Source organism: Spinacia oleracea, chromosome 3 (assembly GCF_020520425.1).
Source record: "Spinacia oleracea cultivar Varoflay chromosome 3, BTI_SOV_V1, whole genome shotgun sequence".
In the NCBI taxonomy this organism is placed as follows: domain Eukaryota; kingdom Viridiplantae; phylum Streptophyta; class Magnoliopsida; order Caryophyllales; family Amaranthaceae; genus Spinacia; species Spinacia oleracea.
In genome coordinates this window covers 11588486-11603854 of record NC_079489.1, presented here as the reverse complement: position 1 = coordinate 11603854, position 15369 = coordinate 11588486, and the positions used below count along the sequence as shown (strand labels likewise).

Sequence of the window (15369 nt, the reverse complement as noted above, 5' to 3'; positions counted from 1 at the left end):
TGGAGAATCGGTAAAACTGAAATGAGGATAAAAGTAAAACAAATACTCCCTCTGTTCCTAAATAAGTGTCACATTTTCATTTTTGGCGTTTCCTTATAAGTGTCACATTTCTATTTTTGAACATCTACTTTTCCATACACTTTTCACACTTTTTCACACACTTTTCCCACTTTTCTATAAATCATAGTTACTTTTACTTCCATATTCTACACTTTTCCACTTTTCAATCCCCACGTACACTTTTATTTGTACTTTATTCAACTAAACAATTATCTACTTTATCCTTTTCCCCAAAAAAACATTCTCAATCATTAACTCTTACACACTGTACAATTTTATTAATTACCGTGCCCGAAATTTTATTAATTACCGAGCCCGAGCCCAAATGTGACACTTATTTAGGAACGGAGAGAGTACTTTGTAAAAGTTTGCAAAGGCAACCCTGCATTTTCTTTTAAAAGCAGAAGGTAATCCAACATATTTACAGTCTAGTTTACTTAGCAGTTTTTTTTTCTTTTTTTGTGGCAATTGTTTACTTAGCAGTTTGTTACAGGGAGTTTGCGAAGATAAATGATCTCTTATTCTTGTCTTAAGATATAATGTCCATGTGTTATGTGACCAATATTTCGACGTTCACAGTTTCCAGGCTGTACTGTAGGAGAGAAATACTAACTGTGATACCACAATAGAGAGGGAAGAATATGATTGAAATATGAAAGTGAGATCAAGAATCAAATCGTTGGGTTCAGATTTAATCCTTTGCTATGCCCTTGATTCTCTACATGAAGTTTGGACTTCAATATTGTTTACCCACATCAGATATGGAACTTCAATATTGTAGCCACTAAATAACTGGTGGGATGGAGATTGGAAATCTATTACTATATACTAAAAGTGACATCAGAAATGACACGTGTCAATTCCTGGTGCGATTTTTTCCCGCCAAAAATAACTTTCCCAAAAAAACTGTATCTATTTTATTTTATTTTTATTCTCTACCTTTTTTTATACACTATTTATGTATGGAAAAAAAAATTAGTTTTTAAATTAAGACAATAATAGATATGACGTAATAATAATTATTCTAAATTGGTAATATTTTAGTCAAATCGCTATATTAATAATGGAAAATACATCACTCAATCTTTTGGTCAAATTTTCATATTAGCATTTTAAATATGCATATTAGATGAATAAATTTAAACGGATATGTTAAAAATGTTATAACTACGCAATAGTTTAGGAGATATTCCGTTAAATATTTTATGAAAAAATAATCAAAATCCGTGCATGAAAAAATAATCAAAATTCGTGCATAAAAAAATAATCAAAATCCGTGCATGCACGGGATATAATCTAGTTGATAGATAAATTTCAATAATTATACTTTCTCCTCCGTTCTTTCTTAGTTAACACATTTTTTTTATTTTGCTAATGCAAAATTTGATTATTAATATTTTTAATTAACAATGGGTAAAAATTATAAAAAATTGATACTTTTTTCGTTACGAAAATATCGCACCATTTGTTTTTTACACTATTCACACTATGACTTTGGCTATTTTTTTTGATTCGTACGAAAGGAAATTTTAGTCATGTAGGGTCATGTTAGATTCGTATCGATATATATATTTTCTAAATATTAAATTTTTATAATTTTTACTTACATATGATTTGAGATATTAAAAGCAAGTAATGGCTAGAGGAGTAAAAGTCAACCATGGTGCGATATTTTCGGAACGGAAGAATTATTATAAATCTATATAATGAGACTATTATAACAATAATCACCCAGAGTATTAATCGCAATTGATATGAATGTCGATTATAAATAGTATCAACTAAAATAGAGGGAATGGAGTATTATGAGAGCATGGGCAGTGGTAAGGTTATCCACAACCATGCATAAAGTTATCTCTCTTCCACATCATCTTCCACTTACTCGAACAACTAGTATGAGTTACGGAGTCCCTCTCTTTCTTTATTTTTCTATAATGGTGAGGTTGCCCATCACACTCTCTATTAGTGTTGTACGGTTACAATAATAATATTGTGTGAGCAAGTGGAAGAAAAGCTCAAAAGTAGATGACAAGTATCACTTTCTGCTTACTTCCTATTGGAACATGGCTCGTGGACCGAGAATATTATTGACCCGACATTCACTACATTCCCATCTCACGAGCAAGCTAAGAGTCACTATATACAATAATGAACTCACTCGTAAAGAGGAGAGTGTTGTGAATAAACGCAAACTCACCAATGCTACTTACGAAGTACCTTTGTTTTGCAAGTGATAGGAATAAACATGATCCTACAAAGTACACCGCATTATGTGTAAATCCCACATGCAACTGTAAAGGTCTAATAATAAATTCAGGTAAGTTGAATTCATATACGTTCAACAATTTTTTGGACAATTAACCCACAATAAATTATTATTTTTAAATGTTCAAACAACTTCAAATAAGTTAATTTTATCCATATTCAGTTGAGTATAATTTTGTTGGCATCAACAGGGAAATAATCCCATGCTCATAAAACCAACAAGGAAACACACTGCCCTGTATTTCTCATTGAAATTTGAATTTCTTGGAACTACTCTCACCGAACTTCTTTCCGAAGCAGAGGTCAAAATGAGACAAACAGTATCACATTAGCGAAAATTCAGCTCAAAAATCATCGTGATATGCAAAACAGATTTTGATATTTCAGGTCATAAGTAACCTATACTAATGTATTAGATAGAGTACACGACAATACAAAAAATGAACTCTACTGCTTTTACAGGGATTTGATATGTTATCGCGAAACAACCATCTGTTGAATGAACGAACTTCACTTAGAACTTTTGAGCACCAGAAGGAAAGAATCGTATATATGGCTCTCAGGATCTAACAGACTGGGGTCACTCAAGCCCCCACGAAACTGCATGTAACCACAACTGCTACCCATCACACTTAAGATTCGGGGGCAACATCATCCCCTGGCAATCCAAATATCCGAAGGTTTCTATCAGACGATCCCACTGCTATGTATTTTGCATCTGGACCAAATTTGGCACAAGTAGCTTTTCCTGCAATCAAAGGCCGTCCCAGAAATTGGTAAACTTGAACATAAACACAAGTGCAGCATTAAACCATCATATGACTAGAATATAGCACAGAATTAAAATAGGAAACCTGTTCCAGACAAATCAGGTAGGGTCTTGATACAATTCCATTCTGACTTGACACTTGCAACTTGGTACACTCTGCATTTACAAAAGTTTAGCTTGCAGTACTATAAAACCGACAGCTACAGTTATATATATATATATAAAAAAAAAGTCACACCCATCCCAAAATGAAGTTTATACAATCGCACCAAGACTGTATACCCCCACCCTCCCACAACCAAGGCGCAGCGGGGGATAATCTGGCACTATATATGCCAATAGATATGAGCAATGTCAATTAACACCTGTGAATCTGTGATCTTTGCCCCATGTGAGAATGAAGATGGTACTGGTCATCCCCAGTCCACATGCAGGTTTCGGAAATGGAAATGGGGTGAACTGACTGACAGTTGACATAACAGCAACTGAGCTTTTGATGTGCAAGAACAATTCAGTCTTTGAATGATTTTCTTTTACCCCCAAATTTCCATCGAGATTCAATGAAACCCAGGTTCCAAAAGTTGCATAACGTGGGAGTTGATTTCCAACCCCCTGGCTATTCTTGGTCCCTTGCATCAAACATTGGTTTGTGCAGGATCTTTACCACTCCATTCAACTACTTCCAACTCACCAAACAAGCCTTTTAAGCAGAACTGAAGAAAAAATATTCTTAATATTACAATTATTACTGACCTTATATCTGAACTGGCAACTGCAAGATAACTCCCGCTATGGTCGAAATCAACTGTTAAACAATCGAATCAATAAATAAACATGGCTAGAATGGTAAAACCTTATTTAAAGTAAAAGCTCCTTTAAGATGGTAGTGTATTTGCTCACAGAAGTCACATTTTCACCAAGGTGAGCAGGAATATGCACCAAATCACCACAGAGAAAGAAATATCAAGTATTCCAAACAAATTATCGTTTCTAGAGGAACCGGGGAGAGGGGATCCAATCAGACTTGTTTCAATACCATAGTTGGTTGGTGTGTCTGGATCAGGAGAAGGGAAGGACCGGAAATTCTTCAATTTACGCAGATCCCAGAGCTTAACACCATCATGAGCTGCAGTCTGAGCAATTTCATAGACAAATCAGAGCAGAAAAATCATGTTAACACATCAAGCAAATTCCAAAAGGATAAATTTCTTACCGCTAGGAAGTACCCATTTTCCGAGAAAGACATGGCTGTAACGGGACCTGTGTGCCCGTCAAATTTGGCAACGTTAACCTGTAAAAAAACATACAATAACATACATAAACTGGGAGATTTTGGGGAACCACATGGGTTTAGAACTCAGCAAGACATTATTGGGTGCTACCTGAGTTTTAACATCCCAAATTTTAACAACAGCATCTGTTGTTCCTGTTCCAAGGATGAGACCATCGGGATGAAAAGCCGCAGATGTATACCCCTCAGACCCTGAAGAGTCTGTAACCTGATCAATATTAAACACGGCTAATCAGTGAGATTGTATACCCCTCAGACCCTGAAGAGTCTGTAACCTGATCAATATTAAACACGGCTATTCAGTGAGATGCAATATATCCCTTAAGTTAAGTTTGATCTCTTGTTGTAAATCATTCAAACATTGAGAAACTGAACAAAAAAAGAGGTGTTCTCTCTGGAGTTGGTAGACAGAAACCTGTGTGAGACAACGTCCGCTTGAAAGATCGTAGAAGCACCATGAATCATCAAGGGAAGCAGTTACAAAGTATTTGTTTGTTGCATGAACTGTAACGGCTTGCACCTGTCACAAATAATAGGCGACACAATTACAGTTTGTAGTTCAAACAGCACAAACTCTAAGTAGATAAGCAACTCCGACCATTAGACCTACTAATAAAGTACAGGTTTATTCGCTCCTCGTCCGCCGCTCCTCTTCTTTTTCTCTCCCTTTCCTCTCTTCCTCTTTCAAAACCCTAATTTTCTAGGGGCTACCACCAACCATTAGGTTGATGGTAAGCCCCTTTTTTCTTGTTTTTCTAGCTTTTGATTTCATGTTCGGAATAAAAACTCCATTGTCTCCCTATTGGAGAGTTTTTTTACCCATTTATTGGGTTATCTGTACCCATTTATTGGGTTTTATCTCTCTCCTTGTGAGAGTTTGGGATCATGTTTATAATTTCGCAAGAAAAGTTGATTTATTCATGAAGATTTGTGCGGGGTTACAACAGATGTCATTCTTACGTCTACAATCAATTGAATCGAATTTAATTCAATACCAAAGATACAACAAATCGAAAGACCCCCTCGTTGAAGGTTGTATCAAACAGCGATGTGAAAGAGGGTATTCATCATTGTCAGATCTCATCTACAACGATCGTGGTTTTGCCGGATTAGAATTTTGTTTGATCCAAATAATTTTGTATTTGTTAGTTTTGATTTCTATTGTAGATGTCGTATGACTATTTTATCAATGAACTAATTTTTACTTTCAAAATAAAAAGCACAGGTTTATTCTAATAGTTGTACGGTAGGAACTTATGCGCTGATGGTTAATCATTAAATAACAACCACCATTTAAGCACACATAAAACTATAAAACCTCTTCCTAAATTCAACAAATAATTTCTTACATCTCTGATTTACAGAGCAACAGAAAACAATTGTTTAAGAATCAGACTGCTGAACCTTGCTGAATAATAAAAAAAACAAGATAATCCTTTTCTGTTTACAACACATGATTGCACCAAACAAAAGCATGCACAAAGGAGTCCAATTTCAGAGATGCAGCAACAACCATCTAAGGGATTATTTACCTCAGCTGTGTGCTCTCGTAGAACTTGCTTGCAATCATAATTCCCGTCCTCTGATCCTTGCCATAATCTTACAGTCTGTTGGAAAACACCAGCATTGCAAGAAAAAACAGATCAAAATCAAGAAGACAGGAAAAAAAGGTTCGGCGGAGTATTATCAAGATCTCAACTCTTTATACTGTAAAAACTAAAAAGAGGAAAAGAACAAGAGAGAGTAAGAAAGAGAAAATCTATACGTTCAAATTTAAAAAATGTGTTTGTAGTTTGTACTTGCAGATATCTGTTAAATAAGAACTGAAACCTTCATATTTTCATAAGTCAACAAGGGGCCCAAAAGTCAACGGGTAATGTAAAGGAAGGTCATTCCCAAGTATTGCTAATTTGTCATTGTATAATGTATATCCTCAATTCAGGTATGAGAGGTTCCTATCAAATTAATCACCAAGAAAATTCCAAAAATTGGCCTACATAAATATAAAATCACGGGTAGCAGAAAAGTGTTCGTACAAGTAAGACTACAGTTAAACATGGTCATTTGCCAAACATGAACAAGCAATAAAACACTGACTTGAAGAGGCTTTTGTGGTTGTAACGAAGGAAATTTTTGTGGTTGCTACCGTTTACTTGTCGACTTTTGTGAACAAACTACCTTTCAGAGTTTTATTTTGGTGAACGACTAACTAATTCGGGTTTTGAGTTAGACACTACCAAATGACGGATGACGTCAAAACATTCTGTTTGTGAGACACACATCTTCCTTTTGCTTTTATTGGGTCGCAAAGGGGTTCGATATGCACTTAATTGAGTCAACGACGAGTAAATATCCTCAAACATTTGTAATCGGATTTTTAGGTATATAATTTTAGGGGTTGGAATTTCAAATTAAGGATATATAAAATTTGGGAAAATGTTGAAATCTTTCACAAAGGGTCTCATCTTTTGTGCACATAACATGCACATGAGGTTGCTTGACTTGCTTCTAGATTAACAACATAGAAATAAGTGGTTTTAAGTAATACTCCCTTTGTGCTATTTAAGTGCATCAAATATATTTGCAAAGAGTATAAAGGCAATATATTTGTTGTCCTTATTTTAATAAGCAAGCGGGTACTTTGTATAATAAACAAAGGTGAGTGTGTTTGTTTATATTCTAACTTAAAGCTATGAAAGGAGTGGCAAAATAAATAAAAATTGGCAAGTAGACCAGTGGGTAATTTAAAGGAGAGAGTAGATTAAAATATTACAGTATTTGCGAAAAATAAGAATGATGCACTTGAATAGAAACGGCCATATTAGGCAAGTGATGCACTTAAATAAAAACGCAGGGAGTACAATTCTAGGAAAAAAAGGGGGAAATATTTTGGTCAAAACATAATCCGACATGGGAAACCCCTAACTAGACATTATCTCCAATTCTAGCCATTCAAAAAACAAGAGGACTACAAATCATAACAGCTTGGCACCAATTCATAAACCTAATCGAAACCATACCAGAAGCATTCTTCCGAAATAATGTATCGTAATTATAACTGATGCATCTTCTAAAGTAACATCAGTAAAAAGCATGACATAAGGAAAGCTTTCATTTCAACAAAGAAAAATATTTATGAATCAAACTGGGCAGTGCTCTCTTCACCTAAAATTAGTTGGTCTTACTAGTCTACTCTTTCTGATCTGGTCTGATCTAATTGACCATACTTTTACACTAATATAAAAGAACAGTAACCAGCAGGGTCTTGTTAAATTTCTGTTTAGAATATTAATAAATTTTAATAATAATTAAAAATATGATAATAATTAATAAGTAAAAAGAAATTTGATCTTTTTTCTATCTTTTTTACAACACGATCTATAGATTCTGAAAACACAATTAGTAATACATCTTTAAAATATGGTAACAGAACAAAGCCCAAGCAAAGAGGAAGGTCTTGTGAAATAAAGTACAACATAAGTAAAAAGTGCCTATTGTGAAATATATATATAATATATATCCAACCTACAAACTCCCAATATTCTGAAGTTAAGTCTACCCATTTAAAGTTTTAAACCAAGACAATCAATCAAAATCCAAACAGCCCGCACAATAATGTAAACATTCTACGCACCAAGATACTAAACCGAGACCTTGCCTCTTTGGTACTATAAATTAACTCACCAAGTGTGACTCAACTCTAATTGGCAGCTGACACAAGTCACACAGCAGAGTTTTCCCGACAAAATGACACAAAAGTCGGAAATTGACAGCTACCATTACCATAATAATAGCAGCACTAGGAAGATTAAAGTACAACAAAAACGAAGTTCCTACTCTCGCTGAAAATTTTACATCAAACAAATATTCACAGAAATTGAAGGAAAAATATGTCAAAATGATAGTATCACTCTCTGGGATTCTGCGCAACTAAATTTACATGCAATACAAAGAGTGTCTTTGATAACAGACATTACCTTATCTGCTGATGTCGTTATAACTAAACTATCGTCCTGTGGAACAATTTTGATGCTGGTAACCTGCATAAAGGGCCATGAGAAATAAAAGTTTAAACAACTAGCAATCCCAAATGATTTTAAGAAAGAAGAACCAGGCGAAAGGAAAAAAAATTACCTTCTTTGAGTGACCACTGAGTGTTGATACAATCTGTCCTGAAGACCGATCGAACACAACAGCATTTGTATCAATTCCTCCAGTCGCAATTATATCCTAGAAAAGCACGCTTATTTTCATCAGATAAAGGTAAATTAGAAAACAAAACAGCAGTCCCACACATTTTATCAAGTCTCCAGTTAGATAAAAGCACCAAAACAACAAAGATAGATCCCCCAAAAATATTGCTGATATTTGCAATCAAAATGAATTTAGCCTAGTAGCGTCAAACATCTTACTATGAGTGAAATATATATAAATGTACCTTAGAATAATGGATATCAAAAGATAGAATGCCAGGTTTGTTGGTCTTGTGAAGAGGATAGCTAGAGATCTGGGTGTAGCGCTCCAGATCTTCAATAGAAGCCAAGGTTGAGGGTATCTGAAACTCAAACCCACAGATATAAGTAATATATTTATCAGAAAAGTGCTGAAGACTATTCAGCTTCTGCTTCTAAATAGTTGATCGCCACGAGTGGAAGAGGCAAGAAAGCAAAAAGTGCACTCTGATGAAGAAAAACATATAGCCCCTTAAAAAAAATAAAGATCTTATTATAGCAACTATACTTTCCTACAAACCATACCGTCCGCTTTTTACGCTGCTGTGAAAGTTCCAGGTTGCAATCTGTCAGCTCAGCAATAGTATCGGTTGAAATTCCGGGCCGGGCTCTCTTTGCATCAGGGCCCAGATCCTCTTCCTCAGCAGCTGCAAGTCACACATTTTCAGTTCAAAAGTCCAAGTATAAGATTAAACACAATGTAATGAATCACCTCTTCTCCCATTGCTCAAAGCAGGAGCATGTACTGCATTGCCTGTTGCTCCTGATATAGATCTCTGTCTCTCGTCTGCTTCAGCCAGCAGATATCTAGCCTCATCTCTTTCCTTCTTTAGCCTTGCAATAACCCGGCAAGCAGCATCATGCTGCAGATAGAAAACGCAAATTTATTGTCAATCATTACTTCCATAGGTCCAGTTAATGAGATTGACTGATGACAGAGAAAGAACAACTAGTCAATGCACAACACATACTGTGCAGCTGAAGACATTCGAACAGCATATATATAAATACTTCGTCCGTTCTTTCAGTTGACACGCTTTGACTTTTGACACTATTCACATACTCTAGTTTTACAATCTTTTGTGATTTATACTTGGGGAAAAAAAATCGTGAGGGATTTCGTTAGATTTGCCTCATTGTATATTTTCAAAAAAATCAACTTTTACCATTTTTGCTTATTGAAAAAAGTTATTAATGGTTGAAGTTATGTGTTGGTAAACGTGATAAAACTATGTGTCAACCCCGTCAACTAAAAAAGAACGGAAAAAGTATTAAAAAAACATCGGAAGATTCAATCCAGTAGCAGGTAGCTAGATTTCTCATCTTCTTGTCCTATATACTAGAAAACAAGTCTTTAATGAATTGGGCTTGAACTTTCAGTAGTGCATTATACCCATAATTAACTGATGACAAACCAATCAAACCTGACAAAACCCAAAAAAGTTGTCAATGAATCAGTGATCCTAACAACATCTACAGTACGTGATTCACAACTCATTAACAGGCCTATGAGGCAAAGACATATATCAGTGACCCACTAAAACCCCCCAATAAATTTCAAACGAGATAGAAAGAGAGAGGAGAATCTTTTCAGATAAAGATGTATGGTGTCTCCCCTTACATTAAAATTATTCCATATGCACTCAAGAATAAAATTCCAAGTTATGACTTTAAACCTTAAAAGACGAATATGCTAGGCAAAATTCATCAAGCTACTTCTGGGTAATTATTTCACAAATTAACCGTTAATTAAAAGCTTGCCACCATCTACAGTCAATAACAAGCTTATTCTGCCACAAATGACTGTAATTTGAGCCAGAATCAGAAAATTGTAATCCAACCTACTAGGGCCTACAACGAGAAACTTCTGGAAAAATAACTTTTGTTTATTAGAAGTTGGAAGAAGTTAAAAACTATTTCAAAAGAAACAGGTATGAGAAAAAAGAAATATGTGGACATAAAATTTCACAAGTACTTTTTACAAACAAGACGGTTTCTCTGTTCAGCGGCTTCAGCCTATCGTTAACTTACTAGAGATAAAAACGCTACAAATTTTTTACTTAAATAGCTATACACATGGTAAAAATTATTTCTATCCTTTCCAAACAAGAAAAAAGTTTATAATCATAGCTAGTAAGTAAAATTGTTTTGTGCACCTAAATGTTTATAATCATAACTAGTAAGTAAAATTGTCACTTATTAAAAGTAGATACTAGTAAATAAAGAGAAGACAGTTGTAAAATAATATAGACTTCAAGAGCTCATTGACATTTATTCCATCAAAACTTGACGACCAGTACTCTCAAAAATTAGCTTTGTCATTCTTCCTAAGTGCAAAGAACAGACTGCTGCAAAATATTATCAGATATCTCTGTTTTCCCTTTCCCGTTCTTCTATACAGTATCAAAGCTAATTAAACCCCCACAAAACAGAATATCATCAAGACAGTACAACCGGTACACAATAATACAAGAGAAAATGCATCAGTTGCCTTGGCCTATTAACTAATAAAGCCACAAATTTAACAAAAATCCATACAGGAAGTAATGGTGCAAATAGTAAATCAAACAAAAAGTCTGTTTTGTCTCTGCACATACCACCAACTATAAGGATTTAATGCTAAAGCAATAAATCGAAAAGAAAACTTAAGTTGCATCCCAGTTTACACCAAAATGTTGATAACTAAATGATGACGCAGATACTAAATCAAACAAAGTTCAATATAAAGCCTCCTGATTTTTTGCATAATTTAGCAATAGGAGAAGGATCCCCTTTTCATTGAATTTTAAAGAAATTATGGTTCTGCACATAAACAAAGAATATGCATTGTATTACTCAAACAATGTTGTTCTCCATTGTGAATGAGGTTGGAAATTCTGTCGCGGGGGAGATGAGAGAAAGATATTCAAATCTTGGGAAACTTGCTGAATCATGGCTGAAGAATCGAAGAGTTGAGAGATAGGGAGAAAGAGAGGGTGGGGGGGGGAGGTAGGAAATTATCATTAGTCTATTATTTTGTGGTCATTTGTTTATTTAGGGGCATTATAGTCCAGGTAAAAATTTAATTAAATGATTCCACAGCTTCACGGTTTTTTTAGAAGCTCAAAGTTTTTTCAGCTTGTAAAAGAAGTTTGGGGCTTCCACTTCTACTTTTACCTTGTTTCGCAATTGTTTATGTTTCGTACTTCGAGAAACTGCTCTGGAAATTTGGCTAAACACCCTCTTAGACTAATTCTCTCGGTCTCGGGAACTCATATCAGACACGGACGCGGATACATGACCAAGTTTCAGACTCAACTGTTTTATCAACTAAAAGCAATGTTTCTGTTCCAACATAAGTACCGAAGTGCCCAAACTCCTGCTGGAGTATCAAGTATTCGACACACTAGAATTCAACTGGAAAGTCTGAGATACATAACTTCAAAAACCCATCAAACACAGAAAGGCAAAGTCTAGTACCTGGTAAAGAGCATGGCTAAGCTCTTGCCTGGCATTATGTAATTGTTGCTCCAGAGAAAAGTTGGAAAGCATCAAACTATCCCATTCCTGAATACAACAGAAAAATCTTTAGAAGCTAGCACATCAGAATAGCTAGAAAGCATACAACTTTATCTATTTTTAGCGACCCAAAATAAACTGTTTAACTCGGTGAATCAATAAGCAGAACAAAATACCATCATTTAAACCTTGCTTAGATATTTACAATGGCAAGTGAAAAATAATGTCCATCAGAAAATCTGCATACTGCAATTCTACAGTTGATCTTTCGAACTTTATTTTAGTTGTCATTTGGTAATGCTGTTTATTGTGCTTACCAACACTTACAACGGTTACAAGGAAATTTGAAAATATGAAAATTGTGCAAAACAAAGCAAAGGAATAAACCCAAAGTCCAAAATCAAACTGATATTGGACAAGATGCAATTAGTTTCACACTCCATCTACACTACGTCAACCAGACACGAATGCCATACTTGCATATATCCAGGTGTCTAACACGCCATAGCTCAAGATAGAACTTTACTACAGGAACACTCCCAGAATCTTGATATGGTATCTTCCATAAGATTTGGCTTATATATTCACATCACAGATATATATACCATACCAATATATAGAGAAATTGACACCTAGGGAACAACCAGAGTGAAAGACATTTTAAAAGATTGTCAACAACTTAGCCAAATTGTTAGGAAATGTGTCGGGAAATATACATTTGGTTACTTAATACTACTTTTTCGTCATTTTTCTTTATAAAAACCATGTTTCCCTACGGCTTTCAGAAACAAACCTCTTAAACAATTTAGTTGCCGAGTATAAGGGTAAACTATTTTATATACCAGAGGACCAACTAGTAGACCGACAATGAGTTTTTCTGTTGGATAGGACAGGGGAATCAATCCATTCTAAGATGATTACTTGATTAGTTAACCTAACATTCAGTCAGAAACATTTTTTATTCAAGATGCTGCCCTCTTGTGATGGGAGAGGAAAACTATTGACAAGATGGCCATAATTCTAGTTCACAAGAAAAGCACTTGAAGTGATGAAGTGCGAGTAGTGCACTTGCCGAAACTCCTTCAACATTTATGATCTAGCAAGATTTTGGAAACTAATTTCCCCGAGCAATGTTACTATTCCATTCATAAAGTGCTACTAAACCCTCACACATTAGGGCTCCTTTTACAGTGTGTAGCTTCCTATGATCCTATTCCTGTCAGATCTTTCCACATGAGTTAAACCCAAATATAGGAAACAAGGGCAATATGGTAATTTTGTTGGGGGATCTACTTGGATTTGAAGGAGCAGTTTGCCTTGAATGTGCTAATTCTTCCCTTTCAAGATCGAATATGACTTATCAACAAGGCACTCCATCTATGCACCTTGTCTTTTAAAGATTTTCATCAAGTAACTTTGTGTATGGGGAAATATCATTTGGAAGGAGCAATAAGTGAGCGGGAAGGACATCAATGTGTAAACTTGTTTAGACATTATAATCATAAAAGAACTTCAACACAATGATTAATAGAATAATACAAATATCTTTGGGGTTGACGATTGAGTGCACAGAAATACCCTTTTGAGTTCCCTGTACCAAAAACAAAACAAGAAATAACTTTTCCAATGCTATTATACATTATTAGCAAAGTCCAATAACTAGTCAAACACAAATGAAAGAGTTGAGACTTGAGAAGCCTCAGCCTGAGGCTATTTGACGTATTTCCTGAATTGCATAGCGCTTAAATGATAGCTTCGTCAAATAGTTAACCAGTTAGAACTAAGTGCATCAACAAGACAACAAGGGAAAGACTCCCTTGGCGAAGTACCATATGAAAAATGTACACATTTACTCATAAAATTACCCAGTAGCAAAGTTACAACGAAGCAGGAAAAATGCTAACACCACAATTCATAAAGACAGTGCCAGGTGATGATGAAACAATAATGAGGTAAAGATAGCATAGGTACATACATTTTGGAACATGCCAATCATTCCAGGAATACTAGCAGCCTGGACAGGTCTAGGCTTCACTATCTGCAAGACAAATATTACACATTAGTATCCGACTAAATATAACAACATTACACAACAAAGAGAGTACAGAAATAAAGAGGAAAGATGATACCTTCCCAGCTTTAATTGGAACAATGTCATCCATGGTCAAAGGCTCTCCTGTAACCGGACACTTTGCATAATCCTTCACAAATGCCACCCAAAGGGATCATCAATATACTTAATTATCTTTTTCCCACAACACTTAAATCTAAACCCTAGTGAGCTGGTAAAAAGAAACGAAATCCAATTTCGGAATAGTCCACTGAATTAAAAGACAAGAACAGATTCCAAATAACATACTTCGTATTGAAATTCAAGAATACAAAAGGTTCAAATTAAGTTAACACCTCGAGCTTTCGTTTAATCTAAACTATTTGCTAAATTCAACTGAATGCAAACAAGAAAACACAAAAAGAGTACCGAAATGTGACGCTCAATGAGACGCTTCTCGAAGAGAAGTCCAGATTGCTTGGAAACAACCGGCTCTTCCGGTACTTCACCGGAAACTGCAAGAAATCAAAGCGAACAAAGTTAAACCCTAAAGTTCGACAAAAACCCTAACAAAATAATTCAAAGAGACAGAGAGAATTACTTGAGCAATTCATAGTAACTGAGAAGCAGTGGTAGATTGTTAGCTCTCTGAAGCTTCGATAATGGAAGCAGGACGAATTCGAGAAATCGCAGCAGAGAGTGAGCGGCAGTAGAGAAATGAGGAGAGAGAAAAAGAGAGGGAGTGAAGGGGGAATGGGGGGTTATGAAGAAGACGTTTTGATGGTTGATTCACTTGTTCAAAGTCTTATTTTGGGCATTGGGCTCTCAAATGCTCAATAGACCCAACATCATTTTAGTTATCTGACACGACAACACGATCGAAACTGATACGATACGAAGTTGATACGATACAACACGAAATCAACCCAAATATTGTTTAACTTGATTTTTCACATTAAGCCATTATCTTACTTTTTACACAGTTGATAAATTTTGTGAACAACACAAAATCGGAGCGGAGCTAAACACGAACATGACACGACACCACACGACACATTTTTCAGCTCATATTTTAGTTGTCTATGCTTCTCTAATTCTCCCCCGCTCTCCAATTTGAGGGTAATAAATTGTTTGAAGGAGAAAGTTGAGTTTATACGTTTTGTCTAAAGATGATTTTGTTTCTCGCTTTACGAAAGACCCAAAA

At 35.2% G+C, this 15369-nt stretch overlaps 1 protein-coding gene across 1 annotated transcript; it reads right to left on the bottom strand.

Annotated features, from left to right (window-relative positions):
- Nucleotides 1-2634: 2634 nt before the first annotated feature.
- On the bottom strand, nucleotides 2635-14967 carry LOC110788907 (pre-mRNA-processing factor 19). Its single transcript, XM_021993537.2, has 18 exons — nucleotides 14767-14967; nucleotides 14595-14680; nucleotides 14245-14316; nucleotides 14091-14153; nucleotides 12077-12163; nucleotides 9330-9480; nucleotides 9143-9264; nucleotides 8824-8940; nucleotides 8520-8615; nucleotides 8363-8425; nucleotides 5918-5992; nucleotides 4801-4905; nucleotides 4477-4593; nucleotides 4308-4385; nucleotides 4131-4227; nucleotides 3848-3899; nucleotides 3180-3250; nucleotides 2635-3073 (listed from the first exon to the last, which is right to left on the bottom strand). The coding sequence occupies exons 1-18, from the start codon at nucleotides 14777-14779 to the stop codon at nucleotides 2958-2960; spliced, it is 1581 nt and encodes a 526-aa protein (XP_021849229.1). The 5' UTR covers nucleotides 14780-14967; the 3' UTR covers nucleotides 2635-2957.
- Between the last annotated feature and the right edge of the window lie 402 nt (nucleotides 14968-15369).

Excerpts from the sequence above, each read along its gene's own strand:
- LOC110788907 (XM_021993537.2), bottom strand. Across the intron at positions 9,481-12,076 it reads TTAGCCATGCTCTTTACCAG|CATGATGCTGCTTGCCGGGT; the intron begins GTACTAGACTTT and ends TTCTATCTGCAG. Across the intron at positions 3,251-3,847 it reads GTTGCCAGTTCAGATATAAG|AGTGTACCAAGTTGCAAGTG; the intron begins GTCAGTAATAAT and ends TTGTAAATGCAG.